Source organism: Ceratotherium simum, chromosome 13 (genome assembly GCF_057802395.1).
Source record: "Ceratotherium simum simum isolate JZ-2026a chromosome 13, ASM5780239v1, whole genome shotgun sequence".
NCBI lineage: Eukaryota > Metazoa > Chordata > Mammalia > Perissodactyla > Rhinocerotidae > Ceratotherium > Ceratotherium simum.
This window is the reverse complement of record NC_141912.1, coordinates 53,394,713-53,416,151: the sequence shown is the minus strand read 5'-3', so window position 1 is coordinate 53,416,151 and position 21,439 is coordinate 53,394,713. Positions and strand designations below refer to the sequence as shown.

General features: G+C 37.6%; 1 protein-coding gene across 1 annotated transcript in view; it reads right to left on the bottom strand.

Annotated features, from left to right (window-relative positions):
- The window catches only part of MLIP (muscular LMNA interacting protein), a 204,529-nt gene that overhangs the window by 62,264 nt on the left and 120,826 nt on the right, over positions 1 to 21,439 (bottom strand). The window contains exons 4-5 of the mRNA XM_087438727.1: positions 12,398 to 13,885; positions 945 to 1,016 (exon numbers count right to left, since the gene is read on the bottom strand). Of these exons, the coding sequence (XP_087294853.1) occupies positions 945 to 1,016; positions 12,398 to 13,885 (1,560 nt within the window). The remainder of the gene's footprint in view (positions 1 to 944; positions 1,017 to 12,397; positions 13,886 to 21,439) is intronic.

Sequence of the window (21,439 nt, the reverse complement as noted above, 5' to 3'; positions counted from 1 at the left end):
AAGGTTTTATTCCCAGATCATGCTAAAAAAACAAGAATGTAGATTCCTAAACCAGTGGTCAAAATACCACTTGGTTAGCAAACATTAACATTTTGACAAATGATAGTAACAGTATTTGAAATACTATCGTTACACAGAAAAAAACGAGCTTAATACACTAAGCAATAAGTTGCCTAAATACCATAAAAATAACATATGAAATAAATAATTTTATAAATTTGGTGACTGATTTCACTTCGATTCTGATATGATCCTCCATTTGGCTTTCATTAGAGCATATATAATGTGCTTATTAAACAAGAGACTTTGATTTAATTTACCTACTGAAGAAGAATCCTCTAATTTTATAATTAATAACTCTTAATAGCAAAGCAAAAATGCCCTGAAGCCACATGAAAGCAGCTGGGTCATTGGAAGTGATCTTAATCCTCCCTCCCATTCCTGGAGGTAGGATCAGTGGCTGGCGAGAATGGATAAAGAGATTTAGCCCATGACGGAATCTAAGGGGCTAAGTTGGAATCTCAGCTAACATGTTTCTATCCTGGGGAAGCCACTATTAATCACCAAGTCTTGACCAAGGTGGCTGGTTACCCACATGTAACCCCATTTTACCTCTACTCTTTTCATCAATGTGAATAGAGCTGGAAGCTCTTAAACATAACAACCATTTAAAATGCCAAAGGACAGGGATTTATCCAAATCTGAATCCAAAGTTTCCCAGGGCTGCCTAAGAATGGATTAGACAACTCTAGGCTCATACGTAGCCTCTAGTGATACATCAATGATGTCTCCAATTCTACTCACCAAGATGCTTTCATCACATCCTCTTAAACTAAGAGCAGCATTTTATTTTAGTAAAGGCAGATCTTTAAAAAAGAAATTTTAGAAAACATAACAAAAATGACATTAGAAACATAACATTCACTCTGCTTTAAGACACTGACCTTCTGTTCCAAAAGCAATGTGTTTGTAGGGATGGCTGCAAAAGCCTTGTAGGTTGACTTGGTCTTGTATTGCTAGAATGGGTAACCAGAAAGCAAGAGTGGACATGAAAAGGGGGAAGAATATGACATAGTTTTAGACTAGTTCTACCAAGTTAAACGTGTTATCAAATGAAGAAAACAGTTGTTATGCTTGAACAACTTGTTTTCGACAGAAAAAATTAGCTCACCATGTTAATATTTTATTAGAATGAGAAGCAAAGAAATATCACAGTAAAAGATCAGGCTAGGGATTATAGGCAATTATATGCTATATAGTTTCAGAACTTAAAAACATCCATTTCTACAAAGGTAAATATAAAATTCTCATTAGCAGGATTCCCTCATAGGAGTACTAGTCTATAAACATGGGAGTTTTTGCTTGATTCTCAAAGGAAAAAGTAGTTCTTTTTTATAGTGCCACAATTAACAAATATTATGCCAATAAATTTAATTGAACTCTTGATACATTGTCTTTCATCATTCATAAAAACAAAGATCAGAACACAAAAAATTCACCAGCAATTTTTAATAAGCAGCATATTTTGAATAGAAGTAATATCAGCAATTTAACTCCATAATGGAAAAACTAGGTCAAGCTCCTGACCTTAAATTCATTTTTTTAAACCTCATCATCATCTCCTGCACTTTCTAATAGAGCAATGTTAATGAATCAAATGATAAAACGTCCTGAATTTTAAGTAAAACTCAGAGTAATATAGTTCAGTTTTGTGGAGTATTTGGGAGAGAGGGTTAAGCATGAGGAAGTTGTAGAAATCAGGATAATATGCATAATCAAAAGCCCAGTTTTGATATTACTCTGGGTCCCAAGCTTCTTAACCAAGTTCAAGGGTTCCATCACTTCAAAAGCCCCTGTCTCAGGCAGCTTCCCCAGTGGCCCAGATCCAGTGGGAAATCAGCACACAGCTCCAAGCTGTCTTAGGCCCCTGGAAAGCATACCAAAGTGTCTACAGAGGAAAACAGGATAATCAAATAAAGTAAAACCTTCAGTTTCATGGATGTAATTGAAGTAACCTTCATTAAACTGGTATGAGGAAGGTAAGAGGCTGACACATTCATTTTCCTTAGAAAGAAGTTGAAGTAGAGAGAAATCAAAATGCCAGACCTGGAGGAAGGAAGTCTCAGGTCCCCTCCAGCCCTAAGTCTCTATATTGACCCTGCACTGTTGTGGTCTCCAGACAACAACCTATTTGGATAAGGACTGAAAATGAAATGGAGAATAAGAGCTGACATTTATTACTAGGCAAATTACATACACTGCCTCATTTAATTTTACAGAAGCCATATAACTAAAGAGTCATTAGGAAAAGGAGACGCAGTGAAGTCAAGCGACCTGTCTAAGACTACACAGCAGAAACAGGTGTGGAACCCAGGCCTGCCTGGATCCAACATCCATGCTTTCTCTGTAAAATAATATTTTCTCCCAAAGAGTATATAAACAGACAAATAATACAGAATAAAATGTATCATTAATACTCCATGATGGTTTTTTGTATATTTAATTGTAATAATAGCTGTGATAATAATAACAATAGCTAACAATCATCCATGAGCCAGGTACCATCCCAAAAGCTTTATGTGTATTCTCTCAACCTTCACAACAAACCTATTAGGTAGACACTATATTATATCCATTTTATATATGGAAACTAAAGTACAGAGATATTAAGTAACTTATCTAAGGTCACGAGCTAGTAAGTCATAGCTAAGATTTGGATGCAGGCTCTCCAGCTCAATCGTGCACTTGACTGCCATATGCCCTGGCCTCTCATTTCAGGACGTGTAATCATTCATAACGTTTGTTCTCTTATCCTCAACTGCCCTAAAGAATATAGATGGAGAAGACTGTACAAAGAGATATCTTGTTATTGCACACAAAATGCCATAGAATCTTAGAATCGGAAGTGATGGTGAAGGCCATCTGGTTCAAATCCCTCATCCAAGAGGTGAATCTCTCTGATCCTCTGTTCAGCCACCACCTGAACACTTGCCTACCTCCCAAGGCAGCACACACTTAATTGCTGGAATTGGTACAAAATTCTCCCTTACATTGAGCCAAAATATGCTTCCCATTAACTTACTCCATTGCTCCCATTTCTCCCCACTTAGAATCGTGATGCATGCTGAGAGTTCTCCTCTGCATGACAGTCACATGGCTGTTTCCACCAACCCCCTCCTTACCGATCCTCAGCTGAAGGACTTCACTATCCTCATCACTTTCCTGTCAATATTCTTTTAAATTTTGAAAAGGTGTGTGCTTAACTAGACATGTTTTAACACAAAGTAGAATATAATCATCACCTCCCTAATATTGACAATAAACTCAATTAATACAATGAAAATGAAAATAATTGGAAATGTCTCCTTGGTTTTTGCGATGAGTTTAGAATATACAAGAGAGTGAAGTTGGAGTCATTTCATATTATTAGATCACACTGTGCATGCTATCACCTAAAATCCCTAATCCTTTCATCTTTTTTTTTAACATTTGTTGAAATTAAACTCCATCCTGTAGTTATGCTTTTTTCTCTAGATCCAAAAATAGTACTTTAGGCATTATCTCTATCCATCTGATTAGATTTGGTTTGTCATTGTAAACTATGAAGATAAGAATTTTTATATTATTTCATGAACCATTTTGTTAGGTATATCATTTTTATCTTCATTCAAGTCATATACCAAAGATAGCGAGCTCTCGCCTACTGGGTTCTGCCAACCTGGTGGACATGAATCCATGCTGTAAGTCTATTTAGAAATGGCAGTCTAACAAATGGATTCATTCAACAAAATATTGTTGAGTTTCTACTTTGTGACATGCATTGCTCTAAATATTGGAAATTCAGCAGTGAATAAAACATACAAATATTTTACTCTCTATAGCTTACATCCTAATGAACAAAGACAAACTATAAACAAATCAATAAGAAAGCAAAAAAAAAGTCATAGAGAAATAAATAATATGCAGAAAATTGAAATATAGTGTTATCTTATTATTATCTTACACCATACACAAAAATTAACTCAAAATGGATCAAGGACTTGAATGTAAGACCTGAAACCATGAAACTTCTAGAAGAAAACATAAGAAGTACGCTCTTCGACATTGGTGTCAGCAACATATTTTCAAGCACCATGTTGGACCAGGCAAGAGAAACAATAGAAAAAATAAACAAATGGGACTACATCAAACTAAAAAGCTTCTGCACAGCAAAGGAAACCACCAACAAAATGAAAAGAAATCCTAACAATTGGGAGAAGATATTTGCCAACTGTATACCTGATAAGGGGTTAATCGTCAAAACATGTCAAGAACCCATACATCTCAACAACAAAAAAACTAACAACCCAATTAAAAAATGGGCAAAAGACCTGAACAGACATTTCTCCAAAGAACATATGCAGATGGCCAATGGGCACATGAAAAGATGTTCAACGTCATTAACTATCAGGAAAGGCAAATCAAAGCTACAATGAGATATCACCTCACACCCGTCAGAATGGCTATAATTAACAAGACAGTAAACAACAAGTGTTGGAGAGGATGTGGAAAGAAGGGAACTCTCATACACTGCTGGTGGGAGTGCAAACTGGTACAGCCACTATGGAAAACAGTATGGAGAGTCCTCAAAAAATTAAGGATAGAATTACCATATGATCCAGCTATTCCACCGCTGGGTATTTATCCAAAGAACATGAAAACACAAATGTGTAGAGATACATGGACCTTTGTGTTCATTGCAGCCTTATTCACAATAGCCAAGACTTTGAAGCAACCTAAGTGCCCATCAAGGGAGGAATGGAAGAAGAAGATGTGGTATACATACACAATGGAATACTACTCAGCCATAAGAAATGATGAAATCCAGCTATTTGTGACAACATTGATGGACAGTGAGGGAATTATGCTAAGCCAAATAAGTCAGAGGGAGAAGGTCAAATATTGTATGATCTCACTCATAAGTAGAAGATAAAAAAAATAACAAACAATCACATAAAGACAGAGATTGGTTTGGTGGTTACCAGAGGGGAAGGGGAGAGGGAGGAGGGCAAAAGGGATGATTAGGCACATGTGTGTGGTCACGGGTTGTAATTAGTATTTGGGTGGTGAAAATGATGTAATCAATGCAGAAATAGAAGTATAATGATGTATGCCTGAAATATATACAATCTTACAAACCAATATTACTGCAATAAAAAAATAAATTAAAAAAAAAACATGTAGGAACTGGAAAAAAAAGAAATAGAGTGTTGGGATAGAGAGTGACCTTGAGGATGCTCTGGATTGGGTACTAAGAACAAATATGAGTTCACAGCAATATGTCGTTACACCTTGCATATCTCTCCTTGTCCACGATATGGTGAAAGACATCACAAAAGCTAGAACTTGGAAGGCATTCAATAAACGTCTTGCTTGAAGAAAATGTCTGACTTCCAGTTATAACTGTTTTTGTAAACATTCACAAACTAAGAATGCAGGCCATAATTTTCAGAATTTGTCTTCCATTTTTTGTGTGCAAATTGAACATATGGCTCACTTCTTTTTTCTAGTAAACCTCTTATTTGCCAACATTTACAATAGTTCTGCAATAGAAATAAAAATTTCATCTGTTCTGAGATACAATTTATCTAGACCAGGAGACAGGAACTTATTCACAGCAACTAGACTTTCTTTCTCGTTCCTCATCTATCTTAGGCTTTATGCATCTCTGAGACATATGTAGCCTTTCCTTTTCAATCTGAAGATCATTCTTGCTGCCATTAGAGATATTTTGGGGGTTCACTATATTTCCTCCGGGTTCTCTTAACAATATTCTAATTTGGAACATATTTCCTCTGTAGCATTTTAAGGCTTCCAGGTGTTAAACCAAATTCATTGGTTTGTCTTCCTTGGTTTAAAATTATAAATCACTCTAGTCAGGGTAATTATAACTTAAATAATAGGCTGTAGTATTACAGGCTGGAATCACCATCAGCTAATTATGAAGGTAAAACTGACCAGCCTGATTTTGAATCTAGCAAAAAATTCAATGATAGCTATTGTATCTCTCCAATTTGTAATCTGTGCTTTCCATCAACATTCAATAAATATTTCTTAAATATCCACTACACGACATGTGCAGGGCAAAGTTTAGTTTTAGAAAAGGAAATGGCATTTTAGTACATAAGTTTATCAGAGCTAATCCTACTTATAGGCAATGCCAGATATTGCAACATAAATTCTGGGTGTGAAGGCAGGGATTGCAAGAACACATCCTTCCCCTTCAGAAAATATTTCTCACTGCTATCCTACCCACCATTGCTGATGTATAAAATTCTGCCAAAGGCTCCAGTAATCAAGACCCACAAAATCTCCAAGTGAACTATATTAGCTGCCTTGAGAATCAGAAACTTGAACTCCTGGTTACAGTTTAAGTACAAGTGAATGGCAGAACCTCAGATTACATAAACAGGAAGAAGAGAGAACCCTGGTGAAGAGCCTCCCTACCATCATGGCCAACTTCTCCTTCCGGAAGCATCCATGAGAAATGAGAGCGTCACTCTAAACGTACACTTCCTGCTCCTCAGTGACCATGCCTGCACTGCCTGTGTCAGAGTTTCCCTGAGTTGACAGCTCAACCCAAGCTCTGATCCGATTCACAGACGGAGATTGCCCAGATCCCTCACTTACATCTGGATCACTGGCAGAGCACAATCTCCGTAACGATCCTGATAACTGAAGAGCTGGAGGGAGGGGGGTATAAAAATACTGGCTGTAGACCATGGTCTGGCAGAGAAGATGAGAGTGGTAGTTTCTAAGAAAGCTTCCCTCAACAACTCTCCTCCCAGGACCCCTCTCCATGGCTGATTTATCTTTTTGTGTTCCAAGCACTCTAAACATATAGCATTTGTGTTATTGTATTACAATATTTTGCCATCCCTATTAGCCTGATAGGTCTTTTAGAGGAGAGATTTTATATTATTTTCAACACCTCATACCAACCTGGCAAAGAACAGATGTGGAGTAAATATTTTTTGACTTAAACTGAAGTATTTAATTGAAAATTACAATAAGATTCAGAGGACATGAAAGAACAAAATTTTAGTTCCTCATCTACTGTTCAAGTGTTAGACAAGCCTGGCTGATTAGAGAACCTCTTCCCCGCTTCCAAGCAGGCCCTGACGGCATTCCCAATATGTTAAGTTTCCAAAGTCATCTTCCTTCAATAATAGGAACTTTCAGGATTTGAACTCATGACCCTGAATCCCTGTTTTTTCTTTTGAGAAGTCTCATCTTTGAGTTAAGCTGCACAGGCACCCTTCGATTAAAATGCAAATGCTTCTCAAGGGGTGAAAAAACAGCTCCGTCAATCACTGACACTTGAGCGTGAATCATTGCTAGATCAATTCAGAAGGCTAGCTGGAGAGAAGCAAAGGGAATGGACACAGAATTGGTTAGTACAGACATGCAAGTGACCGATAGCAGGGTTGGGAGAATCATGGAAAATCTAGAATCCCCAGAAAGGCACCAAGAACTCTGCGGTAGAGATATAGTAAAAGACAGCGAGACAAAAAGAGAACAAGGGAAGAAGAAGACATATATACATCTAGTTTCAGCTGTTTTATCACCTCACATATGGCAGGCTGTAAAAATTGCTGAATATTTGTTACTCTACCTACAAAATATATACAGAAATATTATCTTCACCTTCATTGGTATAAGCTCACCATCATCACTTGCTAGACTGTTGCAATAGCCTCCTAAGTTCTCCTTACTTCCTCCCTCACCCTCTTACAGTTTATTCTTAACATAGAAGCCAGATAGATAAGATTGTGTCTATTATCTATTCAAAATTTGAATTTTCTATTCAAAACCCTCCAATGGCTTCCTGTCTCACTCAGACTAAAAATCAAAGACTTAGAAGTAGCCTACAAGACCTGCAGGACCCAGACCCCTGTTACATCTCCCTCTGACAACCTCAATGTCCCCTCACTCACTCCACTCCTGCCACACTGGCTCCTTTATCTGTTCGTTGTAACTGCCAAGCCCTCTCTAGCTTCAGGGATTTTTCCTGACTATACTCTCCTAAGAAGTCTCACCTCCTAGGATGTCACCTTCTCAAAGAAATCTATCTTGAGCACCCAACATAAAATTGTGACACCGTCTCTTACCCCGCTATACTTTTCTCCACACCACTTATGACCTTCTAACGCACGAGAAAATTTACTTATTTGGGGGGTGGGAGGAGATTGTTTGATTGTTTCTCCTCTACCACAGAATATAAACTTTCTTTGAGCAGGCATTTTTGCAATTTTCTTTGTTGTAATATCCTCACAACTTTGAAAAGTGCCTTGCACATAATAAGCACTCAATACAAATTTATTGAAGGAATGAATGATTTGTTTGAACCCAGATTAACTATTTTAGCTCAGGGAGGTACATTCCATGTTCCTTATTTCCTAGATTACACGTGGATCAGCAGAAGTGTAGAAAATCATCAAAATACCATTGCCACCAAGTCTCTAGTGTGACGTATTTGGAAATGTTTTAGTGCCTTAAAGGAATGAGAGTTTACAAATAAAACGGCAGCTATAAATGTCCATGAAATATCAAAAAGCTCCCAGCTGACTCCCTAAACAAGCTATGCGTCCAAATAGCTTTAAGGCCGGGGCAGGCACAGCACTGGAGCCCTCATAGAAAAGGGCTTCAGACCATCCTCAGTGAGTGGCAAAACATATGAGGTTTTGACGTAATGGCCATTCCAAATTCCCATATGGGACACCATGATAACTCACTAGGAGAAAAATTTAAACTATTTTATAAATGAAGGCAAAATATATTGGGAGCCCAAATACAACACCATGGATTTCTTTTGTGATATTCAGGCTCTCCCAAGGAAAAAAAAAGTCTCAGACAATATAAATGTTGACAAAAGAATAGCCTGAGCAGCATTTAGGGAGATGCCCACCCTGTCTAGAGCCATGATTATAATGTGAAATAATATTTTTAAACTATATGTGAAATTTAAATATATCAATTATATCATGCTAATGCCAACAGATTCAGAACCTTGAGATTCTATCTATGAAAAAGAAACATCAAACATACTTTATACCTGAATTTAGCTCAGCATATTCTAGCTGTTCCATTCCATTTTAATATCCAAGGACAGGAGGGCCCAGACTTTGAACTAATATCCTTCAAGAATTCATGTTTTAATGTGACGGCCATCTGTGTTCTGGGACCTCTCCTTTCGGGCTCTGGCACTGAGTGAAGCTGATCTAAATCGGAAGCTCTTTGACTTCAAAGAGAGCCCTGTGCTCGTGCTCGGATTAGCACCACAGTGGAAGGAGCAAGACAAGAAACAATCCCTAAAAGCATGTAAATTCTTTGATATCCCAAAACCTTTGGCTATTTCCTCCTATCAATCTACAAAATAATCATGGCAATTTAAATAAAACTAGTCAAATATCAAAAGAAATTGATATAAGATTTATCTATTCCAGTATCCATTTTAATGAATTTTTTATATTCAAATTACAATTCCTGCAAATAATAGTTTGCAATAAATAAAAAAAAAAAAAGGCTGATTTTTACCTGGAAAGATAACAGCAAGAAGCAAGAGGAAATAAAGATGACAAAAAAACACTATGTCTCAGAAAGCAACTATTTTGGCAGAAGTTATCGTAAATTTTACCCACTATAAGAAATATTTTTTTTTCTGTTCAAAGGAACAGATAAAAATAGATAAATTACAACCATTCTTCATATTTTCATGTTCATCAAATTTACCATGCATTTCTACAAGCTTGAATTTTATTAACTTGGAAATAAACAAAATAAAACCAAAAAATTAAAGCAAATGCTGAAAATTCTCAAATATTGGGGCAGTATGTGAGCCAGGGAAGAACAGGTCTTCAACAATCTTGATTTTGCACAAAATAGGACTTCACTTTATCAAAACCCCCTCTGGGCTCACCCTCTTCCAACTCTCCAAAAAACAGGACAAAATATGAACAAAGCAGAGTGAACCACAAACACAAACACTCTGAAGAAGCCTCTGGAGTAAAACCACTTTCCACAAAGGTAAGGAATAATTTAAGTGTACTGCAGCATGGCTTACAAAATAACTGTTAATAAATTCAGGAAATGGTAAAGTTTAGATCACCAATTTTTTTCAACACACCAAAAAGGAATTCCATAATCACACATATTTATTGAAAAGATAATCACCAGGTCATTTTACCTCAAGTAAGATTTTTAAATTTAGCATTATAGAAAAAGTTAGATTTTCTCCATTCCATTTGCTTTGAAAGTTTAAAATATAAGAACTTAATAATCTCTAAGAATACATTTTTAAAATAACCCCAATATTATATCAATTGATAATTCTGATAATCATTCCATAATAATGATGGTTTCCTTCATGAGAATTATTAAATCAGACTAAAATGATAATTAATATGAGTTATTATAGCAATAACTTCATAGCAATAACTCATAGTAATAAAGAACATGGCTTCAAGAATCAGTAGATTTAAATTAATATAAATGTCAGCTCTGCCAGTATAGGATATGTGACCTGGGCAAGTTATTCCCTGAACTTCAGTTTCTTGGTGTATAAAATGGAGAAAATAATATTACCAACCTCATAGGGTCATAAAAATTAACTGACATCGTCCCTTTTAATTCATTTTCAACCTGTATAAATTCAATTCTGTATAGCTACTAGGATAGTTCTTAATCACAGAAACCATCTGATATCTGTTACTATAATTATCATTACTAGTATCATTATTCGATGATAAAGTCAACCTTCTCATGTCTCCACATACACTCCTCTGGGATCCTCTTCTGTATATTTGGTTAGTTGGTTTACCATTTCTGAAATGCCAACTCCTTTCCTCTTCATCAAGCTAAATCTTAAGCATTTCCGACAGGTCTGACATTTATGATAACTTCTCTCACTAACCATGTCCCATAATAATATTTCTATTATATAGAATTCAGTGAACAATTATATGTAATCTGTATTACACTATGTTAATATTGTCTTATACTTGTTTTCTAGCTTTATTGTAGATTTAATAACTCTATATAGCTTCTTCATGTTATGTATATTTTTTGTGTTGAATAAAATTTATTTTTTTAGGACAAAGAATTATTTATTACTTTCATAAAAAACACACACACACAGCCTCCCAACAAAGTTGGTATAGTGGTGGGCATACGGTAGGTGTTTAATGCATGCTTTTTAAGTTGAACTGTATTGCCACATCATTAAGAAGATCACATGGGTTGTTTTATCCTTTCCATCTTAAATTCATCATCCAAACAATGACAGAGTTGAACACAATCTCCATGGAAATTGGAAGCTCTAAAACTGTGTTGTTTCAGTACACTGAACTGATAATCCCAATCCCTCCTAATACAGGCAATTTCAGAATTTTATTTTATTTATATAACAACTACTAAATTCTGGGTGCATAAGATCTGCATCCTAAATTATTTAAGAATAACTGGGAAGCTGGCATCTCTAGAGCAGAGTTGCCTTCCACCAGGAGAAATGAAGTCTACGGGTCAATCCTTCAAATGTTTCCCTTCTCATATTAAAATAAATGCCAGTTTCACATCCTTGCTTAATAGTTTGCTTCAGAGCATTTGAAAGCCTATATTTTTCCTCTCTTAATTCTATTTTTTTATACCCAGCCTGTCTACCCTTTCTGTATTTCATAACTACTAAGTATTTAGTGTTCATAATAAATCAAATAATTTTCACGTATAAAGAAAATTTCTGTTCCCTTTGCCCTGTAGCTATATAGCTAAATCCATATTGATTTAGCTTGAGGTATAGGGAGCAATAAAGAAATCAACCTGGCAGAAGGGAAAGAAAATTAATAATAATAAATGAATGCCGGCAAAGGAAATAGAAAGTTTTCAAATTAGCTTGGCAATAATATGGGCCTAGATCTAAGATAATATTCCATTTTACACTAATCCTGTCTACTCTTCTATCAGTGAAGGATATTTTGATGGATGATGGGGTCCATGCTATTAAATAATCAGAAATGTATCATACTCCCAAATCTCAAGGAGCTGCTTTAAATTCCATTTTTGGGATCAATGATATAACTCATATTATACCTGAAAAAACTGCCCTTGAAGCCATAGATTTAAGAAGTTACCATAAGAGGAGGATTTGCAAAACCAAAGAATTGTACAGAAACATGCATAATTTTAGACAGATTATAATTCATCTGCACATTCAAATATACCAAATCCCAGCCAGACCCTCTTGCATTTTTCTCTACCTCCTTGTAGGAGCAAAATGAATATCATAATTCTTGATTTATCCCCTGGGAAAAAGATTCTTCCATATTTCAAAATAAGCATGCACCATGCAACGTGCAAAAAATACCTTGGGTGTCTTAGTTTCAGGGCCTGTTGACATGGACAGTGAACAAGGTGAAATCAGCTCCTCGGTTCTTGTTAGAGAGATGGGAGGTGATGGGGTTGAAACAGATGACCTGTGGTCGGATATTGAGCTTTCAGATTTCCCAAGTCTTGAAGGCAAGGTCCCACGGCCACAATTTGGGTGCAGAGCTGAGGGACTGAGCTGGAGTTTTGGGGAGGGAAGTTTAGCAGGAGGGGGAGGGGGGGACCCGAATTTGGGAAGAGAGGCAGAGCTAGGGCTGGAGACAGGGGCTGGAGCAGCAGCTGAAGGTTTCTGCCCCGAGCCAGATAGCTGTGGTGACGCTCCCTTGGATCTATTGATCAGGTTTGAAAGAGCTGGGGAAGGATGGAAAGATTTCTCTGGAGAGGAGAGTGTGGATCTTTGGTTAGTGGGAGAAGATAAAGTAGAGGAGGCTGACTTAGAAGGATGTGTGTAAATATTCCTGAGCTTTTCTGGACCCCTGAGGTCAGGGTCCTGTTTGCCCTTCCAAGAAAGAGGCGACAAGCTTGGTGGAACAGGAGGAAGACCTGCAGGACTCCATGTACCGGTTTGTAGCAGGGAGAGCGGTGGACTGCTCTTCAAAGAAGTGGGTGATGGTGTTTTCTCCACATTCAAAGAAACAAGGCTGCTACCGACATGCTTTGTGGGAGAAAGCGAGGGTGCCTGAGAAAGGGGAGCAGATTTGGTGAAAGAAGGTAAGTGCAAGGATTGCTGGCTTAATTCAGAAACATGGTGTTCCCTTCCCTCTGGAGACCCAGCTCTCAGGGAGCAACTTGAGAGAGACTTTTTAGGTGTGGGTGGGGTTTGCTTTACTTTTTGATCGAGTGTGAGTGTGGAAGAAGCCAGGGAGTTGAGAGAGAAAGTGGGACAAGATGCAGGGGAAATGGGTCTTTGGTGAGAAGGGTTTGACTTGAGGATAGCGGTGAGGAGGGAAAGCCGAGAGGGCACCGGGGATTTCACCCCTGACTTCGAGAGATTTCCACTAGACGACGCTTGGCTACAGATAGTAGAAGAAGAGCCTTGGAAAGAGGAGGTAAATGGTTTCGGACTTGGAGAGAGTGAATGCGTGACAATACGGACTGGTATGTACGAGGCTGAATTCGACGTCAGAGAAGCACCGGAGGATGGTGAAGGAGAAGAGGTTCTTGGACTTTCTCTGGGGCTAAGGACATGCGAGGTCAAAGTTGTCTTCTTTGGAACTTCCGATGTCAGTCCAGGTTTTTGATCGGTTGCACTTGGACTGGATAAATTAGAACCTGATAACTGAGTGGAATGGGGAACCTGTAACGTCGAGGAGGTGCCCTTCGATGCAAAATAGGGTGAAGAGTGAGCGGAAGTTTGAAAATACGTAGTTGTTTCTTCCACCACGGCCCCACTGACATCCAGCCTCCTAGTGTGGATCTCCTCTAGGACAGAGGCTCCGTCGAGGGTAACTGGGTCAGGTGGTGTTTTCTGATTAGTTGGAGAAACAAAGGAGAAAGCAGGTGGTTTACAGGCAAGCTGCTCAGAGGTAGTGGGAGAAGAAGTTAACTAGAGGAAAGAGAAATAGACAGATTGTAATAGGACATTATTTGAGAAACTGTCAAAATATTCTTGTCACTTGTGTGTTTATGCACAGTCCTTCTATTAGTTTACACAAAAGGAGGCACCTTAAATCTCCATAAAAATGGAAGAAATTCTGTTTTGCTAATGAGGCATTGCTTTGAATTTGAAATAAAATATAAATAAAGTGCGAAGCATTATATACTATACCTCATTTGTTCCCCAGAACGAACATCAATGTAAAATTGTATTTGCATGTTTCCATTTGGAAAATAATTTATGGACAAAATCTAAAATAACTATCTTAATTTGGAATTGTGTGATTTGCAAAGATTTAAATCACCATCAATATAAATTTCAAAATTCACTTTGGAAAATGAAATAGATTTTCTTCCATTGTAAGAATATAAGCCATAAAATAATAATAATGACTACAATCCTTAAAAAATTTAACACTACTTCAAAGGTTTAAAATTCTGAAAACTTAGACTATTCCTACATATGGTAACCCTGAAAAAAATGCCCAGAATTCAGAAGATGCAGTGCCTAACGATTAATCAACACACAATGCTAAGTTGAGAGGGTGAAAGCAAAGTCCAAAATAGAGAGGAAGTTTTAGCTTATGAAACATATTTCCCTAATTACTTGCCAGAATGAACCTTTAACAAATGATTTGGATTATGCTGGAAGGAATAGGGACTCTTTCATATCAAAAGAAGCCCAAGTACTTTACAAATGTAATCTGCCTGAAACTATGCAGCCCACAAATCCCACATCACATAAAAAGAAAATTAAGAAATAATGTATCATTTTCAAGAGAGACCAGGGAGAGCTTGTGGAATAACTGGATGTAAGTATTCATGTGCTATTGTAAAAATCATCCAGTACTTTAAGACAAGCACTGAAATTATACATGATTCTAAAGCCAAATCTTTTAAACAGAGGTTTCCCTTCAAAATTATTGATTTGATTCTATCGATTCATGAAAGAAAGGAAAAGAGTTGTATCTAATAAAGAATTTAGGGATTATAAATTATTCAAAATATGAATGAATATGTTAATAAATATTGAAAAAGTAATACATATAAATAATATATAAATATATAATATATAAAAATATAAATATATAACATAAAATAATATATATAAATATATATATATTGCATTACATAGCAAGAAATTTATAACTATAAGAATTAAACTTTGCAAAAGCTTGGTTTACAAATTCAGTAAATGATATTTCTGGATTTTTCTTTATAACATATCAAGAAAGTATCCATTAGACTAAAGTAGGGATTTTCATATCACACAGTTTTGAGTTCTAAAAATATTAAAAACTAAATTCAAACAACTCAAACTTCTAAGTTTCTGAGCAAACATACTCAAAATATTCTTTTCTTTTTATATGTAAATTTATGTGCAAGCACAGAATTCTTGCCACATAAATAATATTTGAATACATTGGCATAACCCAGAATATCCGAAAATCAGAAATAATTGAAAATCAAGCAGAATTCAATCAAATGGAGAAAGAAGGCTTAACAATTCCCTCACATAAGTTTTACTTAGAAACAGCTCTGCTTAACCATTGTTTATATAACTGATTCATATGATTAGCCGTAACTGAAACGTCTTCTCTAGCTGTTTCTATTGATTGGTCTCTCTTCACAGAAGGAATGAAGAAATTTCAAGACTGTGTATAGGGTGTTTTTGCATATTATGCCAAAACTTTTGGTAGAGAAGTTTGTAACTTAATAATATGAGCCACAAAAATCCCATTACCTTTTCAGTCATGTTTCCAAATAACTTCAATTTATATGACAAGCTCATTAATTCATCCTGATTATCCACCAAAGCATCATGCTAAAATCATAGGGCCATAAGTTTGAGGGTCTCGTTCAGATGAAAAGACTGTTCCCTCCAACTTCCTCAAGACTATGGCTTCTAATTACCAAACATCCTACTACATTGTTATATTTTACCTAATATAAGTAACTGAGAATTTTATTATGCTTTTTAATACTTAATTATTCAAGAACTTCTAAAAGACTGTGAAAAGTCTAAGAATGTTTATTATGCTTATATTAATCTACATGTAATTTTTATTATATTTCCTTTTCAATATATTAATAAGTATTTGCAATATATTCGTTTCCAATTTGCAAATACATCCTGATGTTATCCTAATTTATATTAATATAAAAATGTGGCACCATATTTTTATAAAATTCCCAGGACTGAGGAATGCATTTTTTAATGAAAAAGATTCATTTTCCTGAATTCCTCTCATTAATAAGTTAAAAACAAAGAGGCGCTAAAGACATGAATAATTTTATGCAGAAAGAAAGAATGGATACCTGTCAAATGCTCAGTCAAGTAGCTCAGAAGTGGTCCTTCATTTTACCTCTTTCCTGTAAATCCCTTACCAGTAATAATAAGCTTCTCTATGGATGTCTACAAATTATTTCCATCCCTTCATTCTCACCCATTAACAACTCCTTGTGCGATACTCTAGGCTTGTTATTGGTACTCTAATTCCTTCTCCCTGAAGCCTGTTCTCCGTCTTCTCCACAATTTATTTCTAACCTGATCTGTGTTGATTCTTTTGCTTCAAACACCTCTCTAGAGCTACCCCTGACTATGTTCTCCAATCCCCAACCCTCTTCTGATTCCTTGAGCCCCCTTACTTCTCCAAAGTCCTTGTCAAAACTCTCTTCTCCAAGAAAGACTTTCCTGAACTCTGGAATACATTCACAACAATCTCAGTAACAGAGGATGCTTGCAATGTTCTGCTGTTATCAAGTGGACAATCTTACTCATAAATCTACCCTTGGATCCTGTATAATAGAGGCCATCCGTTATTTTAACAACCAATCTCTATTGTGGAGCTGCCTTGTAATTTTAGTCAATCTAAAATTAACTGCTCTTTTATATATCATTCTTTTCCTAATATGTCTATGAGATAAAAGCTAAAGTGACGATCTGCTACCTGATGTTCTGAATAGTCCCCAAGATTTGGACAGCACCAGATGTTGGTTTCATATAGTTGTTCTCTTCTTCCTGAATCTGTATAGCCATGCAAAGCAGAAACTCTAGATTCCTCTCTGTCCTCACATATAGTCATTACACTACGGCAGCTTGGCCTCCTAAACTTACCTATTGATCGGTCCTCTTGTCACTGATGGACACTCATAATATCACTGGACAGACTCTCAGCCTTTCCTACCTGAACAATTTAAATAAGATTTCTGGTGTTCCTACCTCTAGTTGCACTCCATTTAACCTATCATTAGATTGACCTTTTAAAATCTGATTGAAGTATACCTATGCTCAAGATGTCATCAATACTTTCTCTGTGTCTACCATGAACTAAATATGTTTCCTTCATGACAGAGCCTTTCTCTTGCTATCCAGTCTCATTTCCCTCATCCCCTGCTATTTTTCGTTTTAGGTTTTAGAAATACTTTGTTCAGTCTCCTCCTTCTTGCCAGCATTGTCAACATTCTAGCCATCTCCTTCTCTTACCCATCCACTTGGCAAATTTTCGTTCTTAAATCAATCCCACCAGCTGCCGTTATGTTCCTAGACTTGGTCTACTTAAAGCTGCTGTAAAAAAAATTTAACACAACCTTGTTGATTGGCAGAGCCACTGATCTTAGTTTATGAACTTGGTCTGTACAAAGGCACCAGCAGAGAGTGGGGCTGAGCTTCCTTGCCCCTATGTAGACAGGGCGCCCTTCTCTAATTCACATAGAGGCTGAGTGAGGCACTGTGGATTGGTGTCATCACAAATTTAAGATCTATAGTCTCAGCTGGGCCCTGTCTCTCTTAGCTTTTTTCTTGGTTGTTTTTTTTTTTTTTTCTCTTTTCTCTTGACCTCAGCTTCTTCTCCTGTTCTGAACAACAGCCCTTCCAAAAAGTTAACACTCTCCACAAACCCTTTTCCCATCACTTCCCTCATTGTATTCAACAGATGACCCAGATTCCTTCTCTCCAGAGAAAATTGGGATTATCAGGAAAATCAAATTTTTCTAGATATATCCTCATTCCCTTTCCTTTGTTCTAAGGGAAGATGATGGCTTTTCACTTTGTAAAAGGTAAATTTTCCCCATGTACTCTGAATCACAGCAGCTGTTGCCTCCTCAGGAATCTCATTTCATCAGTTATCCCCATATGCTATGTATCCAGCCTTTTCCTTTTCTGCTAGCTCTCTTATCCTAACATAAATTTAAGCAGAATCCTTCCTATCTTTAAAAACATAATAATAAATATCAAGTAGTGGATTGTAAAAATACCCACCATTCTCTAGTCTTTGCATTAAAAACACAAAGTCCTTTTCCTCATCCCTTAATCTCAACTAGCCACATGATTCATTTTGGCCAGTGGGACATTAGCAAATGTGATACAAGAAACAGTGGCTAGAAAAGCACTTGTGCATTGGAGCTTACTGGCTTGCTAAGTGCAGAATGTTGCCATGATGTAAATGAGCCCAGGCTAGCCTACTGGAAAATGCAAGACCACTTCTCAGCTAACCAGCCACCAGACAGCTAATCACCTACCAGCCAACCCAGCAGCCAATTGCAGACATGTAAGTGAACCTCAGCAAAAAACAGCTGAGTCTGACCCAGATCTGCAGAACCACCCAGCTGAGCACAGCCAAATTATTGACCTGCGTATTTCAGAGCTAAATAAATGGTTGTTTTTTGCAAACACTAAATTTTAGCATGGTTTGCTAAGCAGCAAAAGCTAACTGATAAAAATATGTGCATACACGTATACCAATATCTTTGTGGGTCCTGTCTTTCCCATGGTTGCAGACCCGTGTTGTTTTCTTCTCAGTCACCTCTATACCACACAATCATTGTATTGATTTCCTTACTTCCTATGGCCCACACACCCTGATGTGACTTCCCAAAGAGTCCCACCCTTGTAGAACCCCCTCCTCCTGAGTACAGGTGGAATCTGTGACTTCCTTCTAACTAACAGAACCTGGCAAAGGCGAAAGGATTTTGCAGATGCAATTAAAGTCCCTAATCAGATGACTTTAAATTAACCAAACAGGAGATTATTGTGTGGGGGGATGACCAATCAAGCGAGCTCTTTAAAAGAGGGTCAAAAGGATAGACCTCAAAGTAGCAGAGACTCTTTCTCTGTTGTAGGAAGCAAGCTGCCATGAATTCTACAGCCTCAAGGAAATGAATTCCTCCAATAACCTGAGAGAGCTTAGAGGCAGATCCTCCCCTAGTAGAGCCTTCAGATGAGAACGCAGCTTGACATCTTGATGTCAGCCTTGTGAGACCCCCGAGCAAAGAACCCAGCTCAGTTGTGCTCAGACTACTGATCTACAGAAACCAGGAGAAAACAGAATAAATAAAAATGTTTTTTAAGCCACTAAATTTCTGATAATCTGTCACAAAGCAATAAAAAATGAATACACGTCCCACTGGCTTCTTAACAGTTTTTACCCCCTATTCTCCCATAGAAACTGTTATCACCAATGTCTACAATGATTTATTTTTTCCTAAACCCAACAGGTGCTTGAATCCCTTATCTCTTCTGATTTCTCTCTAGAATCTGACACTTCCAATCTCTCCCTCCTTTTCAAAGCTGTTTTATCGGTAGCTTCTATTTCATCACTCTCTTCTAGTTTATCTATCTTTTCTTGAGTCCTTTCCATATTCCTCCTCTTCTTCCACCCTCTTCTTATGCCTTGGTACTTACCTGCCTGTTCCCACTGTCTGAGACGCCCAGGTCCTGCTTATCTGCCCAGAAAACTGGTACTTATCCTTCCCATTTCAGCTCACGCAGTGTGAACACTTCCTGATGTTCCAGGCTGACTTAGGTGGCCTCCCCCTAGATTTCCGATTGTTCCTTGAACTTTTGCCTTTCATTGTCATTGTTTTCAAGTGCATCTGTTTTTCAAGTTCCTTGAAGGCAGGTGCTATGTCTTTTAAGTTTATTCCCCTAGTGTCTGGTGCCTGGAATATTACCTTCACATAGGAAAGAAGAAATAAAGTGTCTAGTGGATGTAGGAAGAGAAGGACAGAGAGCAGGGACATAGTGTCTCCTTGAAGAAGGCCTCGTCTCCTCCGTCAGCAATGGTCTCCTCTCATTCTGCTCTAGACCTTGGGCAGTGAGGGTGGGCAGGGAGAGAGGAGAACACTGACTCTGATATCTGATTCAGTTTTTACATCACCAGCAGGAAAAAGTTTGAGTTCTGACATGGACAAGTCAGGAGATCCTCCTTTTAAAGATTTTATTTATTCATTTTTTCCCCCCAAAGCCCCAGTAGATAGTTGCATGTCATAGGTTCACATCCTTCTAGTTGCTGTACGCGGGACTCGGCCTCGCGTTGGACGGAGAAGTGGTGCCTCGGGGCACGCCCGGGATCCGAACCCGGGCCGCCAGCATCAGAGCGCGCGCACTTAACCGCCAAGCCACAGAGCCGGCCCTTGGAGACCCTCCTTTTAAAGGCTCCATCATCTTTCTGCTGGAATTGTCAAGGCAACTTGATTTTCCCTAAATGCACTTCCTCTGCCCCTTGGGCTTATGGTACAATTGATCTCACCCAGGGGAAACAACAAGCCACTAATTAGGATCACAGGGATTCTGCCACCATCAGAGCTCAGCTTGGGGCCTCCCACTGAGTCAGAAAAATCCTCCTGTGTGTCCAGTCTCATCATGGAAGGAGACAAAGTAGGCTAAGAGGAGGGAGTCATATACACACCCTAAGCAAGAAGAGAAATGAGGAGAAGGCAATGGGAAGATGACTAGAGGAAGGTGGTTAAAAAAAATGAAATCACTTGGTCATGGAGATGTATATCAATTAAAAGAATGAGGGCCTCTAAATTTTTAATCATCACAACTGCCTCAAGGCAGCTATATCATCAAGAGGGTCCACCCAGAATCTGACTTACTACTCAGATCACCTCTCACCTCCTTCTGCAAGGCAGACTCCCTTTTTGTTTTCTTTGCTGTCAGGCCCCACATAGCTCTGCTTTGCATACAGTTACAAAGTCGTCCACCTGATGGTCATGTACAAACTACTTCCTGGCATCTTAATATAAACATGTCATTTTTCAGGAACAATTGGTGGCATTCCAAGCTAGTCCTCTCAGCAGTTAGCAGAATCTAACATGGAAGTTTAACCTCTCAGTTTTTTCAAAGACTTTAATCTCTAAATCTCTAAGTCCAAAAGCTATGGATGATTTGTTTTAATAAGCAAAATATGGAGCAACAGCTAACCTATGAGGCAGGAGTCCTAGGCTCTCTTCCATACTCTGTTATTGATTTCTCTCAGCTGTGGAGGCTCATTAAGTGAGTTCCTATAATAATGTCTATTCCCTATTTATATCACAGGGACATGTGAAAAGGAGGATCATTTATATCACAGAATCCTGTGAAAAGGATTCATTCATTCATTCATCACACACTTTCTAAGCAGCTACAGTGTCCCAGGCATTG